This window comes from Cucumis melo, chromosome 4, assembly GCF_025177605.1.
Source record: "Cucumis melo cultivar AY chromosome 4, USDA_Cmelo_AY_1.0, whole genome shotgun sequence".
NCBI classification, from domain to species: Eukaryota; Viridiplantae; Streptophyta; class Magnoliopsida; order Cucurbitales; family Cucurbitaceae; genus Cucumis; species Cucumis melo.
The window spans coordinates 1,601,895-1,620,325 of NC_066860.1; the positions used below are offsets into that span (position 1 = coordinate 1,601,895).

General features: G+C 33.7%; 4 protein-coding genes across 7 annotated transcripts; 2 read left to right on the forward strand and 2 right to left on the reverse strand.

Moving 5' to 3' along the window:
• The first annotated feature begins 1,829 nt into the window (after positions 1-1,829).
• LOC103503619 (putative lipase ROG1) lies at positions 1,830-6,445 on the forward strand. 2 transcript variants are annotated; one of them, XM_051083551.1, is made up of 10 exons: positions 1,830-2,625; positions 3,154-3,221; positions 3,384-3,454; positions 3,787-4,047; positions 4,687-4,847; positions 4,938-4,993; positions 5,153-5,205; positions 5,280-5,409; positions 5,644-5,741; positions 5,829-6,445. In XM_051083551.1, the coding sequence occupies exons 1-10, from the start codon at positions 2,336-2,338 to the stop codon at positions 5,844-5,846; spliced, it is 1,206 nt and encodes a 401-aa protein (XP_050939508.1). In that variant the 5' UTR covers positions 1,830-2,335; the 3' UTR covers positions 5,847-6,445. The 2 variants fall into 2 exon arrangements, with proteins under 2 accessions (XP_050939508.1, XP_008466093.2); XM_008467871.3 differs by having other exon boundaries at positions 1,837-2,625; positions 5,821-6,445.
• Positions 6,446-6,624: 179 nt separating this feature from the next.
• On the reverse strand, positions 6,625-9,959 carry LOC103503620 (ergosterol biosynthetic protein 28). 2 transcript variants are annotated; one of them, XR_007820187.1, is made up of 4 exons: positions 9,799-9,946; positions 8,010-8,216; positions 7,331-7,639; positions 6,625-6,916 (listed from the first exon to the last, which is right to left on the reverse strand). XR_007820187.1 is itself a non-coding variant. In XM_008467872.3 (3 exons), exons 1-3 carry the CDS (start codon positions 9,911-9,913, stop codon positions 7,572-7,574), a joined length of 390 nt encoding a protein of 129 aa, XP_008466094.2. In that variant the 5' UTR covers positions 9,914-9,959; the 3' UTR covers positions 7,162-7,571. The 2 variants fall into 2 exon arrangements, 1 of the variants encoding a protein (XP_008466094.2); XM_008467872.3 differs by lacking the exon at positions 6,625-6,916 and having other exon boundaries at positions 7,162-7,639; positions 9,799-9,959.
• Positions 9,960-11,216: 1,257 nt separating this feature from the next.
• Positions 11,217-13,546, reverse strand: LOC103503621 (uncharacterized). 2 transcript variants are annotated; one of them, XM_008467874.3, is made up of 3 exons: positions 13,322-13,546; positions 12,574-13,215; positions 11,217-12,224 (listed from the first exon to the last, which is right to left on the reverse strand). In XM_008467874.3, the coding sequence occupies exons 2-3, from the start codon at positions 13,191-13,193 to the stop codon at positions 11,510-11,512; spliced, it is 1,335 nt and encodes a 444-aa protein (XP_008466096.2). In that variant the 5' UTR covers positions 13,194-13,215; positions 13,322-13,546; the 3' UTR covers positions 11,217-11,509. The 2 variants fall into 2 exon arrangements, with proteins under 2 accessions (XP_008466096.2, XP_050939510.1); XM_051083553.1 differs by having other exon boundaries at positions 12,574-13,210; positions 13,322-13,528.
• A 3,796-nt stretch (positions 13,547-17,342) lies between these two features.
• LOC103503622 (50S ribosomal protein 6, chloroplastic) lies at positions 17,343-17,663 on the forward strand. The gene has a single exon (XM_008467875.3). The coding sequence runs from the start codon at positions 17,343-17,345 to the stop codon at positions 17,661-17,663; it is 321 nt and encodes a 106-aa protein (XP_008466097.2).
• Positions 17,664-18,431: the final 768 nt, after the last annotated feature.

Sequence of the window (18,431 nt, forward strand, 5' to 3'; positions counted from 1 at the left end):
TGGAATGTGGCTATGGTAAAGACTTGAAAAGACTTGATGGTGGAAAGAAATGGGGAGTGGGTCAACTTCCATAAGATAACGACTCATAAAAGGCATAGTTTGTACGCCTCCTCAAACTAAGTGCGGAGTCTTTGAGCTTAGAGACATCCACACTATATGCCTCTTCTTTGCACGGTTCCATCTCTATTAAACCATCTATACTAATCGGTGAGGAGTGAGGATAATCATGATACTAGGTTACAAATGGTAAGGAATCACAGTTGGTCATCAATTCTCGTAGATTATGTTTTAAATTGGTGTTACTTAGATTACTACCATTAGGGGCAGATGCAGGTCAGGGCTGGTTTGGGTCCCTCTAGTAGTTCTAGAAGTTAATAGTCAGGTCAAAAACTTACAAATCTTCCCTTATGTGTGATTTATTTATTTCTTTCTTTCTTTTGAAAAGAATGATAACTAATATATGATTTTCTATTTTTATAGAAAGTCAACAAACTGTCTTTTACCAAGAAAATTGGGTCTCTTAAAATTAGAATAATAAAGTCATGTTTGTCTAATGATTTCAAGATTATAATTATTTAATCGAAACGATCTTTTTTCTTTTCTAAGGGATGAAAGAATGTATTCAAACATATAAATTATACTTTTTACTCAATTTTTTTAGTCTATTAAAGAGAAGTCCTATTCTTCCGATGTATCATATTAAAAAGAAAAAAAAAATCTAAACTAATTAGGTGAATATTCCAAATTCACCTTTACCTTTGTTTCTCATAGTTTATTCTTTAAAAGTTATTTATCTTCTTTTCGTAGAAAACTCCCCTTTTTAGTTTTTAGTTCTTAGTTCCTAAGTTTTGAAGTATATTTCAAAATATATCTTTTTAATTCCCAATTTTTATAGAATGAATGCACTAGTCTTTGAATTTTCAAATATGATCCCAAAGGTTTTAATAAGGTTAATATTTTTTTAAATTATGTATATAATCATATGACATTTGAATAAACAAAGTTTTATAGAGTCAGATTTCTAAAAAAATATATAGTTTTCTGATTTGAATTAATAATTAAAAAAAATATTGTGTATTAGTGTATATAGCAACCAATTTAAAAAGTTATAAATATATGTCGTTTTTAAAAATATTATCATGCACTTGACTATTATCCCTAAATTGCTATCCACTATAGATATTTTTTTAAAAATTTAATAATTGAATATATATTATAAAATAAATATGTAGACTAAAAATGTGTTAAGGGTCAAACGTATATACTCTTCAAAATTCAAGAACTAAAAAAACACTTTCATTTTTTTTCTCTTGTGGTTTAAAATAATAATAATCATCATTTTATCTAATTTAATGTGTCGGATTAACAACTTATTATATTTAGTATTAGATTCAAATTTCAACCAAACCAAAAAGTTTGTGTAATGAAATTGGAAGGCATCTCTGCCACCTTACACGTGCAAGAATTACCGATCAAATAAGCAATTAACTTTAACCTAAGTTGGGTTTAACATATTAATATTAACAAACAAGCAAAGATATCAAGAGATTCTCTTTTTTCATATAACCAATTAGGCAAATACCACAACGTTGAAAACCCCAAAAACAAATTTCTCAAATAAAAAAAGAATGTTTTGGCAATTTGCATATGACATAGCAAATATTAATATTAAATACAATTGAATTATTTGAATTATGGGGTTAGCAATCAGGTGTTTCGAAGTTCACCGTTAAATTCAGTGCAACTAATACGTGGCGCCAAATTATTGAAGAAAAATGGAGATAGTGGGCGATGCTTTTTTTCTTCTTCTTTTTTGTGCGACCCCATTTGCCATTTGATTTGAATCAAAAACAAACAACAAAGAAGCCGACAGATCCTCCACCATTACCAAAACGTTTGCCAAGTTTTTACCTTTCCTTGACTTCCACCTTCGAAATCCTTTGTATGGAAAAGTGTGGTAATGGGATGATGAATGTGTTTGAGAGTGGTTACGGTTGTGGAGATCGGGAAAACTCAGAATCAAAGGCGAATGAGCAAATGGGTGTCTCTGTATCTTCTTCTTCTTCTTCTTCCTCCTGTAGATTCTCTCAATTATGGCAATGGGTCTTCACTTTAAGCCGGTGAGGTTGCGAGTAGACGGTCTTGTCTCATTTGTACCATTTACCCATATAACTACTTCAACCGCTTCAACGAAGAATTTCCAAGTCTTCATCCCGCTCTGTTCCCTCTCTCTGTTTTCAAACATTTGACGATACCAATTTAGCCGAGTTTTGTTCGTCTTCTTTTCCAGATTCTCCTCGTTTTCATTGGATTTTGTCGTTTGTTTGTGACTTCTATGGAGTTGGAAAATCCGGCTTCTCGGACTTCAAGTGAAGAGGGAAACAGAGGAGAACTGGAGAATGAGAAAGGGGGAGAACTAGATTTGAATGATACGAGAAATGGGAAGAAGAAGAAGAAGAAGAATGGAAATCGTTCCGTATCGTTTTATCTACCGAAGATCGGATTCGGATGTTTCAGAGTACAGCGTGATGAGGAAGGGAATATTGATATGGAGGTCGTCAATGGCTCTGGGGAGCGTCGGAAGCCCTCCCACCTTCTTATAATGGTTAACGGTCTTGTTGGCAGGTCACTCCATTTTCTTATCAGAATTTTTCGTTTGTTGTTACGACCCAAGCAGTTTAAGTCAAAGTTCATCAGTCTATGATTCTTTCCCATCAGTATTTTCACTTGCATTTATCTGGGTATCTGTTTTAATATTAGTCGTTTGTATCTCTGAAATTACCATAATGAATCGGTTAACCGATGAATGATCTTATAATCAATGGTGGGTCGTATCGTTCTACTTCCGGTAGTTCTTAGCTTTCACTGTAGAATATTGACTTGCTGCAGACAAATTCATTCATTTGGGGTGTTTGATAGAACGTAATGGAATGGGTTGTCGCAGAGTGTAATAAAAACTCATGTTCGATCCTAAGGGTTTTGGATCCAATTAACAGTTTTTCAATCCAACTTTCTTTTACCTTGTCTTCATGCTTTCCAATATTTCTTTGATTTCCATTCATCTTGATTACATTTCACCTCTTCAAGCAGTTCTGGGTGTTTATATTGACGATTTCTTTTCTTTTCTTTTTTTTTTGGGTAACGCATTTGCAGTGCTAAAGATTGGAAATATGCAGCACAGGAGTTTTTGAAGACGTATCCAGAAGATATTATTGTTCATTGTGAGTTTTTCAATGTGGTTTTCTTATACTTTTAACTATTTAGGTAAACACAAGGCGAATGAAGTTTTTACCCTTTGCATATTTTCATTTGGTTGTCCTGTTTTTGTCTGAATACCTTCTTTATGATTAAAATGTCTTCAAGCTTGTCATTGTTATTTGCAGGTAGTAAACGTAATTACTCAACATTGACTCTTGATGGTGTTGATGTGATGGGAGGAAGACTAGCGGAAGAGGTATACCATCACCTTCAAACCTAAATCAGTATTTCCATGCTGTTGTATAGATTTTATCACCGCAATTGCAGTGGGTAGCATTTTTACAGTCAATAAATAATTGGATTGCGATATTTTTTAAGTAATTGCAAATATAGCAAATTGTTTCGGTGCTTGTAGGCTTTTTTATTAGCCATGAAGTCACTTACAGACTCAGAGAATTTGAATCAAAATTTTGTTACATTTACAAATTCTTTTGCATTTTTCTATATCTTTAAGTCTAATTGCTAGATTTGTAACTTATCCTTTTATTTATTATTTATATATCAACTTCGGATCTGTTTTCTAATCAGATTTTGTTAGTTATCAAGAGACATCCAAATCTTCGAAAGATCTCCTTCTTATGTCATTCATTAGGTGGACTGATAGCAAGGTACGCCATTGCAAAGCTTTATGAGCTAAAAGAAGATGTCCAAGTAAATGGGGAGTATAACAAACACGAGTTTAGAGATGAAAGCTATGAAGATGAATTTAGAGGGAAAATTGCAGGGCTGGAACCAATTAATTTTATAACTTGTGCGACCCCACATCTTGGTTCAAGAGGGCATAAACAGGTAAACAATCAATGTTTCATAGTTATGCTTGTTTTATATGCTTAAATGGCACTTATGCTACTGTTATCACAAGCTGACATCATAGTCATAATTGATGCAGTAGGATTAGAGTAAATAAAGGTATCTTGGTCAAATCCTTGTTTGAATAGAATTAGAATTAATTTCTTGGTTAGTTAGGATTAGGATTAGTTTCCTAGTATTAGTATTAGTCCGTTTTAGAATTCTCTACAAATGGAGAAATTATCTTCTTGTATTGACAACTTTTAATATCTAATAAAGACTTTGATTTTTATTCTTGGAAAAAATTCTCCTTTTTATCTTTATTGTGTCTTGAAATAGCATCGCCAAGTACAGATTATGATACTATGTATTCACCCCCTTTGATTTGTTTGTGCTCAACTTCGTTTTACAATTCTCTCGTGACTGCTACTAACTCCTTTTTCAAGAAAGATTTCATAAACAAATCAATTGTTTTGGTCCAATATATCTAATCTCAGGATTTGAAGTTAGTTTCCATGTTTTACAAAATAGCATTCTAGTTGACATACATCATTTTCTATATTTGCTCAAGACTATAGTTCATAATTTCATAGTCATGATGTGGGTTCTTGAATTCATGAGGAACTTTTCACGTTTTAGGTACCTATGTGTTGTGGCTTTTATGTCTTGGAAAAAGTAGCTGTTTGTACATCATATTTCTTTGGTAGAACTGGGAGACATTTATTTTTAATTGACAAGGACAGTGGAAACTGCCCTCTTCTTTTTCATATGGCTGGCGATCGAGAGGATCTCAAATTTTTGTGAGTCCACTATTTTTGAGATGCAAAGCTTTCCTGCCTGCTTTTAGAGAAACTCATCTTCACCTTTTATCTTATGGTTTGTTCTTGCAGATCTGCTTTGCAGTCGTTTAGGCACCGTGTTACCTATGCGAATGTGCGTTACGATAGTATCCTGTTATTGTTTCTCTACTTGCTTATATTTCTACAAGAACTCTTCAATGCTTCCTAATTATCAAATAGATATATGGAACTTAAAAAGACATTACTCATCGGATTAAAACTTTGATTGCCCTCTATTTATATATAAATCTTAACACTAAATACAGACGTTGTTGGATGGAGTACATCTTCTATTAGGCATCGTTCTGAGTTGCCTAAGGTAAAATTTGAACATCATTAAAAAGTCTGCTATGTAGACCTTGAACTTCTCTTTTACTAGCTTTTATCTATTAGCTTAAAGGTTTATCAGGAGATAGCAAATATCCGTACATTGTAAATGTAGAGATGGCAAAAATTCAGAATCCTCAATTATATGTGCCATCAGAGGCTGAAGTCAATAGATTCAAGAAAAGTGATTTGGAAGGTAAGTGCTCTATTATTAATAGTTCCCTCTTTGAAAGTTTGAACTATTACTACTTGCTGTTTTAACTTCCCCACTCACTTTGAGATCAACTGTTCTTTATTAAATATCATAAGTTTGCCTCATGTTATTATTCATAGGCTGCTTTTGTGATTTTGTGTTCATTCATCTCCCATGGTTGTTATCTTTGGCCACTTTTTGACGATGTAGTATCTTGTTGTATTGAAACCATTTTAGAAGAAATGATCAAAGGTTTATCGAGCGTTGGTTGGGATCGGGTTGATGTTGATTTCCACAGAAGTAAACAAAGAAATGATGCCCACCTTACCATTCAGGCAAGTTTTCATCATTCACCATTGGATTGGACCTTCTTGTTTTTCATGTAGCAAGTTCAAGTTTATATGTTTCTTTCAGGTTAATAGGTACAGAGTCAATTCTGATGGGGCTTGTGTGATCCAACATATGATAGACAATTTTCTCTTGTAGCATGCGATGAATTGAATTATTGCCAATTGATTTCGAGTTATCAAACAGCCTAAAAGGGAAAAACGCTTGGTCGATCCTTCCGAATAGCATCCATGATTAAGACTACTGACCTGAACATCAGCTACAGAATTGTGTTGTTTAGCTCAAAAAGTATTATTGGGGATAATGAAGCAAATTGACTCACGAGCAGATATCGTGCTGGCTGCTGTATGTTCTGTGGATTAAGAAAGCAAGTCGGCAATATTTGACCGATACTTCCTACTATTACAAGTGAAGGAGATCAATATGTGTTAGAAAGCTTTTCATGAGTTTGTGATGTAAAATACAGTAGCCGCATTGAATTATTAGCTCAAAAGAAAATTCCGCTCTTGAGTTGGCAATTGCCTCAACGAAGATTCATATCCCCCATAGAATTGATTAAAAAAAAAAAAAGAAAGTCCTACTTCTTCTTGTACTTGAGAAGCATGTGGGAATATATAGTGAGAAGAACAGTACCAGCGGCAAGTGTTACAAAATGAATTTTGCTTTTATGGAGTTGGTGTTTTTGACTCAATACCCATCCTTTTGATCCTTTTCAGAAATCAGTTTTAATTTGCATACATACAGCCTCTCTAAGTAATAGATCACATGATTGATTCTTTTGGAACAGAAACGTGTTTGCTTCCATTTGATCGGTCGCTAGAGTTGTGTGGCTGAAATTCAAGGGAACCGGATAGAGAAGAGACTAGCAAATTCCAAACAACTTTAACTTATTATATGGGAAGCAACAAAAGTGGGTGATTTCAAATCAAGTGCAGGTTTATTTTCTTTGAACGCGTGGATAACTTTACTTGGATATCACATCCATCAGAGCGTTAAAACATTGAAATGACTTACAGAATAATTTTGGAAGAGATGGGGGAAATGATGACTTACACATGATATGATCGATCCACCATGCTGCTGCGGGAGGAGGTCAGGGCCTGTCAATTCCGCAAGCCAATTCCTTCCTGTTGTCCCACAAAAAGCAACGCATGTACTCATACTGAATGGAAGAGAGAGAAACTGATCAAGACAACTGAAGCAAAATCCTTGCTTTCAAGCCGATATTTAGAGAAATCATTTGTTCACAATGGATACTCTCTAATCGTCCTTATCAACATATTCAAACTGTTGACTCATAAAAACACTACCCGATACAAAATCATTTGTTCATAATGGATACTCTCTAATCGTCCTTATCAACATATTCAAAAACTGTTGACTCATAATAACACTACCCGATACAAATTAGAAATATAAGTGTTAAATTCTCTCTTAGATGTTAAAATAAACGGATGTTTAGGGGGATTGACATCAAGATAGCAGCAGCAATGGGGATAGAACACGTCAGTGATTTCACAGGAATGAAATTGTGAGAGCATGAATCTATTAAAACTAAAAATTACAATGAAGAAACCTCATAAAGCAAATGGCTTGTTTCCTTGTGATGGCAGCTCAATTAGTTCCATTTTCGGTACAAGCTGGAAGAGCGTCATCATCAGCATGGTATTATACCGAACCAACAAAAGCAGGTTAAATAATATTGGGCAGACAATGATGTTGAAGGTGTTTCAAGGCTAATCTAATGTTCTTTGTTTATTCAGTGCCCTGGATCGAAGAAAATAAGTTCGCAGATTAAATTTGAGCATCTACTCATATTAAGAATGTTTGGGGCGAACTCTTTGGTGTGAATTCCACTGGAGCAGCATCCATATTATTGATGTGCCTGTTAACAAAAAGTTCAACATAAATAAGTGATCTTTATGTTTGAGGTCAAAAACAAGAGGCTAAACAACAAGCATTATTTCTGCAAATATCAGTTTCAGAATAGATGCAATACTAATGAATGGGAACAAAATCACTGTTCTATTGACTAAAATGTCCCACTAATTAATATTATCGTGTCATGAGAAAGTAGACGGATTTATACTAATTACTCATCTATATGATAGCAGTATATAGAATCAGCCAGATAAATTCTTGTAAAAGAAAATTCTGTTCAAGATTTAAAAATAACAAAGGAGAATAGACCGTAGAGCAAAAGATGTGAAAGTCCAAATATGTGATGGGGATGGATTTAATTCTAGCAATCATACCTGCAAAGATGCCAACCGTCATCAGATTTGCAATGGACATGGTATGATATATCAAGTATTCAGTTAAGAAATGCCCCAAAGCATAGATGAATGACAAAAATGTCGCCAAATAAATGGGCTTATTCTCAAGGTTGAATGCACAGAGAATGCAAAGGGTACAAGTTAGGAGAGTCCACACTCCGAATGTCCTTCCATGAACTTCAGTCACTATCACACAATACAGCAAGAGAGAAGAATATTCAGGATTAAGCACGCCATAAGATAATGACATGAATCGGTACCAGGAATTATCTAAATAGTTATATTAACGTTCAAATGAAAAGTAAATTAGAATTTAAACATTATAATAGGGGACCCCAAATTGAAATCCATGCATAGTAATTTTCCTATTTACAATAATATCGGCCTGCATGTTAAATTTATTAATCAGAGTAAGATTTAAACCCACATATGTATGAAGAAGATAGATGTTTTCTCCGACATAAAATCTATAAGTCTAGAACTAATAATAATCATCACAAATGTTTTAGTCCATAAATAACGAGAAGATTAAGAAAACTTTTAAATAAGCAAATTTTCTCTAATATAATAGTCGTTGGTAACAATTTAGCATGACATTAAATTCGAGATCTAATATTTGCATTCACAAATTATCGTTTCCAATTTTAAAACTAGTAACCCACATTTTAAACTCAGTTAACCAAAGTAAAGTTTGAGTTCACAGTGGTACATATTGAGAAATAATCTAAATGAAGAAACCAATCCTAATGTCATAAGTAGAGTTTCTTAATCAATAATAAATTAACACCTCCAAAACAATGAAACACTATCGTTGATTGAAACAGAATAAAACAGCCAAACAGAATGGGACAATTGAGTAACTTACAGAGGGGAAAACCTTCCGTTTAATATCTAGTTCGATAAAATTCCGATAATGAACTACGCTTTGAGAGGCCTGATTATGGAATGGTTATCAAAACAAATTAGCACCCTAATCCACTCACCTTCTTCAAGTTCATATGACAGACGATTAAAACTATTGCACCAACATGTATCCTAATTCCTAACCATGCTTGCTTTTTCCATATAACACAAGTTTCCAAGAAAAAAAATAATTTAAATCTGCCATCTTGATAGTCTATGTACTTCCTCCTCAAAAGAACATCAACTATGAAATAGAAGTTCGCAAAGGAGAAAATTTTACTGATTTCCAACTACGAGATACTGTATACTGTCCTCTAAGAGTGAATCCTCTCCTTCATTGATAACCATTTCAAAATCACACTCCAACATAAATCAACCAAGTGATTTCGTGTTCAAAACCCACATCCTAAGAAACTGATTGAGCTCACTTCTCAGGCTTACTTAAGAATTGATTGGGTGGATAATGGATTGACTTCGTAGATAATGCAGATACTTAATGGATTGACTTCGTAGATAATACAGATACTTAATTAACTTCCAATTTATGAATTTCACCATCAATGTAAAAACACGATAAAACAGAGTCAAGCATTGCAAAAAGCAAGAAATCTGACAACAAAAAATCAACCATTAGGTCACGGATGGAAATACAGGGCAACAACTCCAGTCCGTGATAGCACATTAAAAGGCGTACCACGAATTTTCATGCCGGTGGAATTAAATTAGTCACGGGAGTACCAGAGAGATAACAGTAGTACATTCATTCATCAAGATACAAGAGAAGGAGAGAATGAACATTTTGAATATAAGCTCCTGAACCTAAAATTAATAGATGAATGAGATTTTCGAGAGAGAAAGAGATTACTGGTAGTGTTTGAGAAGACGGCGAGCCTCAATGCCCATATGTCGAAGAATCCAAACCAAACGGAAGCTAATCGGAGCGAACCCACTAGCATCAACCACCATCCTAGCAGCTTCATTTCGCCGAGATCTACACAAATTCCAACTCTATTGGAAAATATTACCAAATTTACATTTACATTTATTATTTATTATTAAAAAGTAAAAGAAATAATTTAAAAAAAAAAAGAAAAGAAAAGAAAAAAAAAAAAAAAAAAAAAAGATTGAACTGAGAGAGCACGTGTGAGGCGTGGTGTCCGTACAGGCCCACGTTAGAGAGAACCTGAGCCCATATGTTTCCACCTCAGGCCCACGTTTGGAACACAGATTGTGCTTTAAATGTAAAGACAAACAATATAACTCCAAAACCTCAACATAAAAGCTTACGTCATCATGTATACCCACTTAACTACATTTTCAATTCATCATTATTGCCACTTAGCCCCCTCTTCTCTTCTCTTCTCCTCTTTTTACGATTTTTTTAGCTTCATCTTCACAAAAATCACTACCTAACATCCATTCCTCCATATATACACAAACACATCATAACAAACTTAATGCCCCCACATTGTTATCTTTTATCATTGTTATTCTCCTTCCACGGGTATCGTTTGATTGAGACTATTTATAAAATCTTAGAGATGTTAGTGTAGTTTACAATGTTAAAGGCTCCAAGGCAATTAGTCTATAACTAGAAACTCTGACTTTTTCTTCTTAGGGCTAGTTGATAGAGAGTTGTTAGTCAACCATGTAAATTTGTTTAAAGTTTGTTTCTTTTGTAACAACTATCTTAAGAAAATTTTAAACTCGGTCATCTAATCTACATCCTTATGTTATTAGAAGGTATATTTACTGTGTGGTTATGGCACCAATTGGAACATTGGTGCTGTGTTGTTTTGAATAATCTATGCAGTGGGTACTACCTGTTTTACTTGTCCTGTTGTACCTCACACACACACATACAACATCTCTTCTTTCATGTCATGTTTGAATCTTTACACTGTTCTACAAATTCAAATATGTTTTTTTCTCTAGTTTCCCTATTAAAGCCGCTAAAAAAGAGAGATTTTCAAAAGGGATTTTGAGGGGTTCAAAGAAAAGCAAAAGTAAAAGAATAATATTGAAATTGAGGAGAGTGCATGATGTAATTAAAACCCTAAGTCAATAGCCTAGCCAAAGAAATTAAAAGTTAATAATGGAAATAATATTTGTCAAACAAAACCCATTATAAAATTCTTAATATACCACTAATGATTATTAGGATTATTTAAAAAAGAATCAAATTTGAACTCGAAATCTATTGTTTGCTCACAATTCTTCCATTCATCACAACAAAGTTACATAAAAATGTGAAGGTCAAGTTAGAGATATTGAAAATTCATCTTCAAAAACCAACCTTTTTTCTATTCCTCACCAAACCCATTTAATAAAAAGATGGAAATCAGACAAATGTCACACCAACTATTCAGAAAAAGGAAAAAAAAGAACCAAAAAAAACAAAAGTGCTGTGTCTCTGCCTCTACTCTCTTTCTTCTCTCTCGCAAACTGTACAATACTTTAGTTAGCAAAAACCCAAATCCCTCAAAGACGATGGAATAAAAAATTCATCGACAAATTGCGCCACTCAAAAAACCCAAACGCATTAAAAAAAGAAGAAGAAACTAAAGGGAATAATCTCAAGTGAGAAGATCCAATGGCTGACAAAGTTCCTTCCTGAGTTTGTGTGAGAAAAGCCTGCAAGCGTCAATGCTAAGATCAATGGCCGCTGCTAATGCCACAAATGCAGCCACGTCTTCCGTGCAGTTCACGTGCTGCACTCCAACCTCGACTCTTGGTTTGCTGCATTTCCCTTCCCCTTCAACGCTAGCTCCCATTACAAACCCTCTATACACGCAATATGGCCACAGTCCGTACCCATAATCCCCACTGCTTCTCGGGCTGCACGCCGGCGACATTGGGTTCACCGGCGTCGACCTCCCGTTCGAGCTTCCACCTAAGTCAATCAAGAATTTTCCGCCTTTGTTTATGTTCAGAGCTGACTCCGCCAGTACAATCCCTGCCGCGCTCATCCCACCGTTCGTGTCTGGAATTAGCTCGAACCGGTATCCTAAACCGTCTGATCCACCGCGCTCCCGCCACGCCTCCAACCGGCCCCATGGTTTCCATGTGTCGTCTCCGGGTCGAAGGATCAACCATGAACCGGGGTTGGACCGGCTGACTCGGTCGGAACCTGGGGATGCAACAAAGGGTGTGACCATTGAGGCGGCGGCAACGGGTGAGCCGGAAAGGTCGTGGATGGTGATTGACCAACCCTTCCGCTCCTTTCCTGGTCGCTCCCTTTCGCTTCCAAACGAGCTAAGCCACCACCTTGAAGATTCTGTAGGCAATGATCTGCAATGAACTCAACCCGGTTAGAATTGGTTAAAATTACATAAATTAGCAACATTAAGTTGGGGATTTGAGTGCGAATGAAGCATTGAGCGAACAAAAAAATGGAATAATACCCATTTACAACCGTGATTATCTGTCTTTTTCTTGCCCTTTTCAGCTCTAAATCTTTCATTAAGGAAAGAGTAAAGCAGAATCCCCGTTTCCAACATTCAAATTCGAAGAATACAAGCAAAAAAATATAATAGATACGAACCGAGCTTGAAGGACAATGCAACTAAAATCAAGTTGAAAAAACAAGTCGACAAATAAAGAAAAACTAACAAAAGTTTGCGGAGAATTTTGAGCTAACCTGGATCTTTGAGTCCGGTCGCCAGTTCTAAAGCTGAACTTGCAGGTGAAAACGGGTTGTCTGATGTTACCCTGAATCTGAAACACTTGTGGACTACATTCTGGCTCGCCGTCGAACTGAAACACGAATCTCGGGTCGGGTTCGGCTTTCACATTCAAATGGAATTGCGCACAAGAATCCTTGGAGTCTTTACCCACCGAAATCCATCCATTGTGAAACACAGTTGCCTTTGATTCAGTTCCCGTCAGATCCAAAGGTACAGACACTCTACCCAAGAGCCTCCCAGAATCGATGCCGCAGGTCGTACCTCTCCTCCCACTGTATATAGAAATTTTGAGGCATGGTTTCGAACCGAATAAAGATTTTCCGGCTAGCTTGTCGAGATCAAACTTACTGAGATGAAAAGTAGCCGCCGTCGACTGAACTTGACCGTCCGAAAACTGATTCCCCGCCTGAATAAACGGTACCACCGCCGTTTGAACCGGCAGTTTCTTAAACTTGATTTTACAAAAACAAGGAGACGAAGAAGGATGAACAACCGAACGAGCAGGTTTAGACGCTACCGGAACCTTAAGAGCAAGATTCCCGACGGTTAGACGCACAAAAGGACACGGATCCATGGACACCCCCCTCTACACTTCACTTAAAAAAAAAAAAAAAAGAAACGGAGAGTAAAATCCGCCAGAACAAGGAGTCTTAATCATGAAAACAAAACCTGAAAATTAGTGCAAAATGGAGCGTTACATACACTAAGAAGAAACCCCATTAACATCACAATAACCTCGAACAGAAATTAATCACACTGCAAAGGCAATTACTGTTTGTAGAAGAAAGTACGGACGTTAGAGATGGAGATGAAGAAGAAGAAGAAGAAGAAGAAGCGAAGAAGGAAGAGTTTTTAGAGAGAAGGATTGGTTTACAGCTGTAAACAGGCTGTCAAGCAAAAGCCAATTCGGTCCTTCTAATTTTCCATTTCCCCGCCCTCAATTATAATTCTAATATCGTTATTTATTAAATATTTAGCCACGTCCCTCACCTCCTAACCCTAATCCCTATATACTATGGGGTCCCACAGGTTTTGGTTTCCAAATGTACCCTCTCGTCACGCGAAGCCACGTCATTGACACGCCACCCTGTCCACCAATGTAGAATCTCTCTTTTTCTCTTCCTTCTAAAATTTTAAAATTAACCAACAAAATTAAATAATAAAAAATTTTAAGTGAATAGAGGCCTGGAGTCACACGTGTGGATGTCACGTGCTCTGCTCATGGCCGTAGGATTTGTATACAATTTTTGGGATTTAAATATTTGTTTTTTTTTCTTTCTTTCTTTTTCTCACCCTAAAAATATAAATATATTTTATCCAATCACACCCTCCACCTCATTTATATTTGACAACTCAGATTCCCGGTGACGTCACGCACTCTAACTAAATACAAATCCCAAATCCCTTCGCTTTTTCTTTTGTTTGTTATTAAATATTTAAACTATGCTATTGTTTCTCTACGATGGTTGATGAATTTGTGTGAAAAATGTTGTCAGGATATTTATAGCGAAAAATTTGGAGATTTTTTAGACATATAAAATTAATTTTAACTCTCTAGATTCAATTTGTTTGTTATAAATCATTTAAGATTTACTGAAGTTAAATTTGTTGTTTCTTCGATAAATTAAATTGAGTTAAATTTCACTATCATAGTGCTCTCGTTTTTTTTCTTTGTTGTTGAGTTGAAGTCAAGTATTCAAGAGTACTGTTAGATTTAAGTAGCTCGATGCTCTAGTTCTATTAAAGTTAGTCATTTTATATCCTGCTAAAACAATTGTTGTAGTTTGATTGCAAGCGTGTATAGAGCAAATAATTGTCTGTGTGCCTCGATCACGGGTTTTAATATACAAGGACGTGAATTAGTTTGCTAGTGTATTCAATTCATGTTAAAACAAAACATTGCTTGATTATTTTAATTAGTATACATTTAATAATCTAACTATTTGAATTAAATTTTAAAAAAATAATAATAATGTGATAATTAAACCACGATGACGTGGATTTGTTAGGGTTATTCAACCTAACCTACGTGGTAACACTATGCCATCATTAACGGAAATAATAGTTTAGAGAAGAAAAAAAAATGTTTTAGTTATTGATTTTATGAACAGAGTTTTTGTTTATCTTAACAAACTTTTTTAAAGTTTGGTTTTTCTGTTTTGATTTTTGAAAATTAAAAAATAAAAAATAAAAAATTTGCTCTCACATTTCTTAATATCAATTTGTAAATTCCCGATAGAGAAAATAACAAAAACAAAACAAAACAAGATTTAGAACAAATTTTAATTTGGTATAGTGAAAATGTTTGTAAAAAAAAAAAAAAAATTAACTAACAATTCAAAATATATAGAGGTGTAAGGTAAGTGATGTTTTTAGACTTAATTAGTCTTTAAATACCAAATACCAAATTTTTAATAATTGTGATTAGCAAAGTTTCACTCTTTTCTATCACTGTTCAAATTAAAATTTAATTTTATAATTGCTTTAAAATTGATTAATAGAAGTCAGATTAATTAAAGTGAATATATGATCATAAATCTATGACCTCTATTAAAACAGAACTTGAATTTCATAAGATTCTAACCTTTCGAAACTTATACTAAAATTTAGTCAAATTCAAAATGCATGTCTTAAATAAAAGATCGGCCCAAAATATAAACGTTTGTGATTCTCATTGTTTTTTTTTTTTCGAAAATATTCTGTAATTTCATTTCAAATAAATAATTTAAAGGGACAGTTGCAAATTTAGCTATTAGATTCAAAATAATTAAGTATATAGTAACATTTTAAAAATATTGTAAATATAGCAAAATCTGTTATAGTCTTTGATATATTTGCAACTTTTAAAAAATATTGTTATATTTTTAATTATTATTCATAAAATAGCTACTCATTATAATTACCCATAATTTAATACAAGATTTATAGGAAGAAGAAAAAACTTGATTAGGTGATGAACAAGACATGGATCTAAAAATAAAACTAAAATGATTTCTCATATTAAATAGAATAAAGAAGGTGCATTATTGTTATATATATATATATATATATATATATATATATATATATATATATATATATATATATATATATATTTATGTAATAGGATCGAAGACTTAGAAGTAATAAACGTAAGAACCAATTAGATAACCTGGCAAAAAACTTAAAACGACCTAGAATATTTTTCCTTGAAGTTTAAATATTAACATACAAACAAAGCCAATGTAACGAGAGAACGATCAAAACTATAAATTATTGACAATTGTAACGAGAGAACAATCAAAACTATAAATTATTGACCACTAACCCATATTAAATGATAATTGAGTCGTAAATAGTTCAAACGCTATATGATTATTCTTTTTTTCATATGACACTTACGAGACTAAAGATCCGAACTTCGAACCTTTTAAGACAAAGGGTATATTGAAAGTTATACTTGAAATAAACGAGAGAATCTATATTTATGAGAGTGTTGCTCAAGTGTTGAGCATTGTAGTGACAATACCAAGAATCTTCCACAAAAAGACTACATCCATGTGTCAAGTTGATGAGCCTAGTGGAACAATTTGACATTTTAAATTGTAGGCCATATGACTTTTTCCAAAATTATCGAACAAACTAATCTTAGGTTATGTTACGATTAAACTCCCAAAACTTCTGTCTTTTTAATACTAAACCTTTTTACGTATCAAAAAATTATTTGCGACTTTAACATCAACTTCTGATCCATTCTTTAACAAATCTCACTAATGTTTATATAAAAAAAAAACATATTTTTTTAAAAAATAATTTTGATTGACAAAACTTCTAAAATCACTTATAAATATAGACCACAGTAGATTAATACAGATTATTATTATTCGTGTATATCATAATACACATAAACATAATAGTAGTATATATTGATCTATTAGAGTAGTTCATTATAATACACATAAACATAGATAATAATTTACTGTAAATAAACTATAATTATATTTTTGCATAGGGGAATAGTAAAAAATGACAAATCTGACAAAATATTTACAATATATAGCAAAATTTCAGGTTCTATCAATGATAAATATTGATAGACATTGTTTCCTATCAGTCATATTGATAGACAGTAATAGAAGCCTATCGATATCTATTATTGATAGAATCCAAAATTTTGCTACATATTGTATATATTTTAGTTTATCTTTTACGTCAAATTCATATATTTTGATTTAGGGATAGTTGCAAATATAACAATTATATTTAAAATAATAAAGTATATTGCAACATTTTAAAAAAATTATAAAAATAGCAAAAGCTGTCAAAATCTATTAATAATAGGAGTATGTCACTGATAGACCATGTAGCAAATGCTGTCTATCACTGATAAACCATAAGAGTCTATCAATGATAGAAATATATCATCGATAGACTTTGTTATATTTATAATTTTTTAAAATCATTGCTACATACTTTATAATTAATCAAAAAATTACTATCTAATTATAATTACAGTTTTGATTTATTTTCGCCGTATTTGAAAATAATTATTTTTTCAATATCATGGATGGGATGGTTAACAACACAAAGCCCATGGGCCTAACTAAGGGAAATGGCCCAATAAAGTCCAACTACTTTTGATATTATTCTCAAATGAGAAAAAAAAGAAAAACGAAGATAACGAATGTAATCCCATTTGATAGGTTTGTATTTGCCTTTCTGACGCTCTCGCTCTGAAGGAACAATGTCGATTTCCACATTTTTGGGCTGTAAGATTTCGGTTCCGCCATTGTTGAACTCATCTGCAAGCAAAGCAGCTCCATGCTCCGGCGGAAATTTGCTGATTGAATGTTCGTCGAGGCCAAACAAGAAGGCGACAGCACATCACATGAAAACAAGGCCAAAGAAATCTCAGCCATGGGACATTCGGCGTAAGCCGACTGTGTACCCTCCTCTGCCGCCTCTTCCACCAGACTGGACCTTGATTTCATCCGTCTCCGGCGATGAAAATGTCGAGATAGTCTCGACTTCTTCATCTGCTCAAGCACCGCTTACTAGCGAGTAACACTAGTAATTCCTCTTTTCTTTTGTTTTTCCTGTATTATCATCTGTATCATCGACGTTTTGATTGAACTTTTGTTGAGGCAATTGTGTGGTTTTTCAATCTCTATTTTTGTTAACTATGGTATCTGGAAACTGTTTTCTTTAACGAATTGCATCTCGATTGATTTGTTTGAATCAAGAATTGGATGTTGTTGCTTCTTGCTCCGGAGTAGAACCCTAGGAGTTCTTTCTGCATTTAAGAAAAAAAAAAAAAAGAAGAATCAAATTTATCAATAGAAAATCTATCTAACTATACTCAAGCAATGAATCAATCCATAGAACTCATGAAAACAATTCGATGAAATTTAGAACCGTTGGTTATTCGTTGTGCGAATTCGTTTTAGTGTTTCCATTAGACATATAGTTTTGATCATCATTTAGAACGATTATCCGTAATTGGACTATGCAAATTGCCCATTCTTGTAAACACGAGTCACATTTCTTAAATCCTTCAAGCATTTGACAAATAAAAACCACACTTTGAAATCTATGATATGTTTGCTAATCATTCCGTTTCACATTATTACTACTCCCAATTTTATTCCTCCACTGTCTACATTCTATCAACCGTTTAAAAATTCAAATCAAACCTACTTTGAATTATCTTTAGAATATTAATAAAAACCTATATGACAAAATCTAAAAACCGGTCTAAGCTCAATTTAAAAAAAGCCAAAGAGCGACAAGACGTTAAAAAGAATTAAAAGGTTTGGATCACATTACATGCAAT

Bases quoted from the DNA above. Each gene is read 5' to 3' on its own strand.
- LOC103503619 (XM_008467871.3), top strand. From the start codon at position 2,336: ATGGAGTTGGAAAATCCGGCTTCTCGGACTTCAAGTGAAGAGGGAAAC. The intron at 5,410-5,643 runs GTAAGTGCTCTA...AAACCATTTTAG, and splicing joins CAAGAAAAGTGATTTGGAAG to AAGAAATGATCAAAGGTTTA. The intron at 5,742-5,820 runs GCAAGTTTTCAT...TGTTTCTTTCAG, and splicing joins ATGCCCACCTTACCATTCAG to GTTAATAGGTACAGAGTCAA.
- LOC103503620 (XM_008467872.3), bottom strand. From the start codon at position 9,913: ATGAAGCTGCTAGGATGGTGGTTGATGCTAGTGGGTTCGCTCCGATTA. The intron at 8,217-9,798 runs GTAATCTCTTTC...ATTGTGTGATAG, and splicing joins CGTCTTCTCAAACACTACCA to TGACTGAAGTTCATGGAAGG. The intron at 7,640-8,009 runs GTATGATTGCTA...TTTTGTTAACAG, and splicing joins GACGGTTGGCATCTTTGCAG to GCACATCAATAATATGGATG.
- LOC103503621 (XM_008467874.3), bottom strand. From the start codon at position 13,193: ATGGATCCGTGTCCTTTTGTGCGTCTAACCGTCGGGAATCTTGCTCTT. The intron at 12,225-12,573 runs GTTAGCTCAAAA...AGTTCATTGCAG, and splicing joins GACCGGACTCAAAGATCCAG to ATCATTGCCTACAGAATCTT.
- LOC103503622 (XM_008467875.3), top strand. From the start codon at position 17,343: ATGTCGATTTCCACATTTTTGGGCTGTAAGATTTCGGTTCCGCCATTG.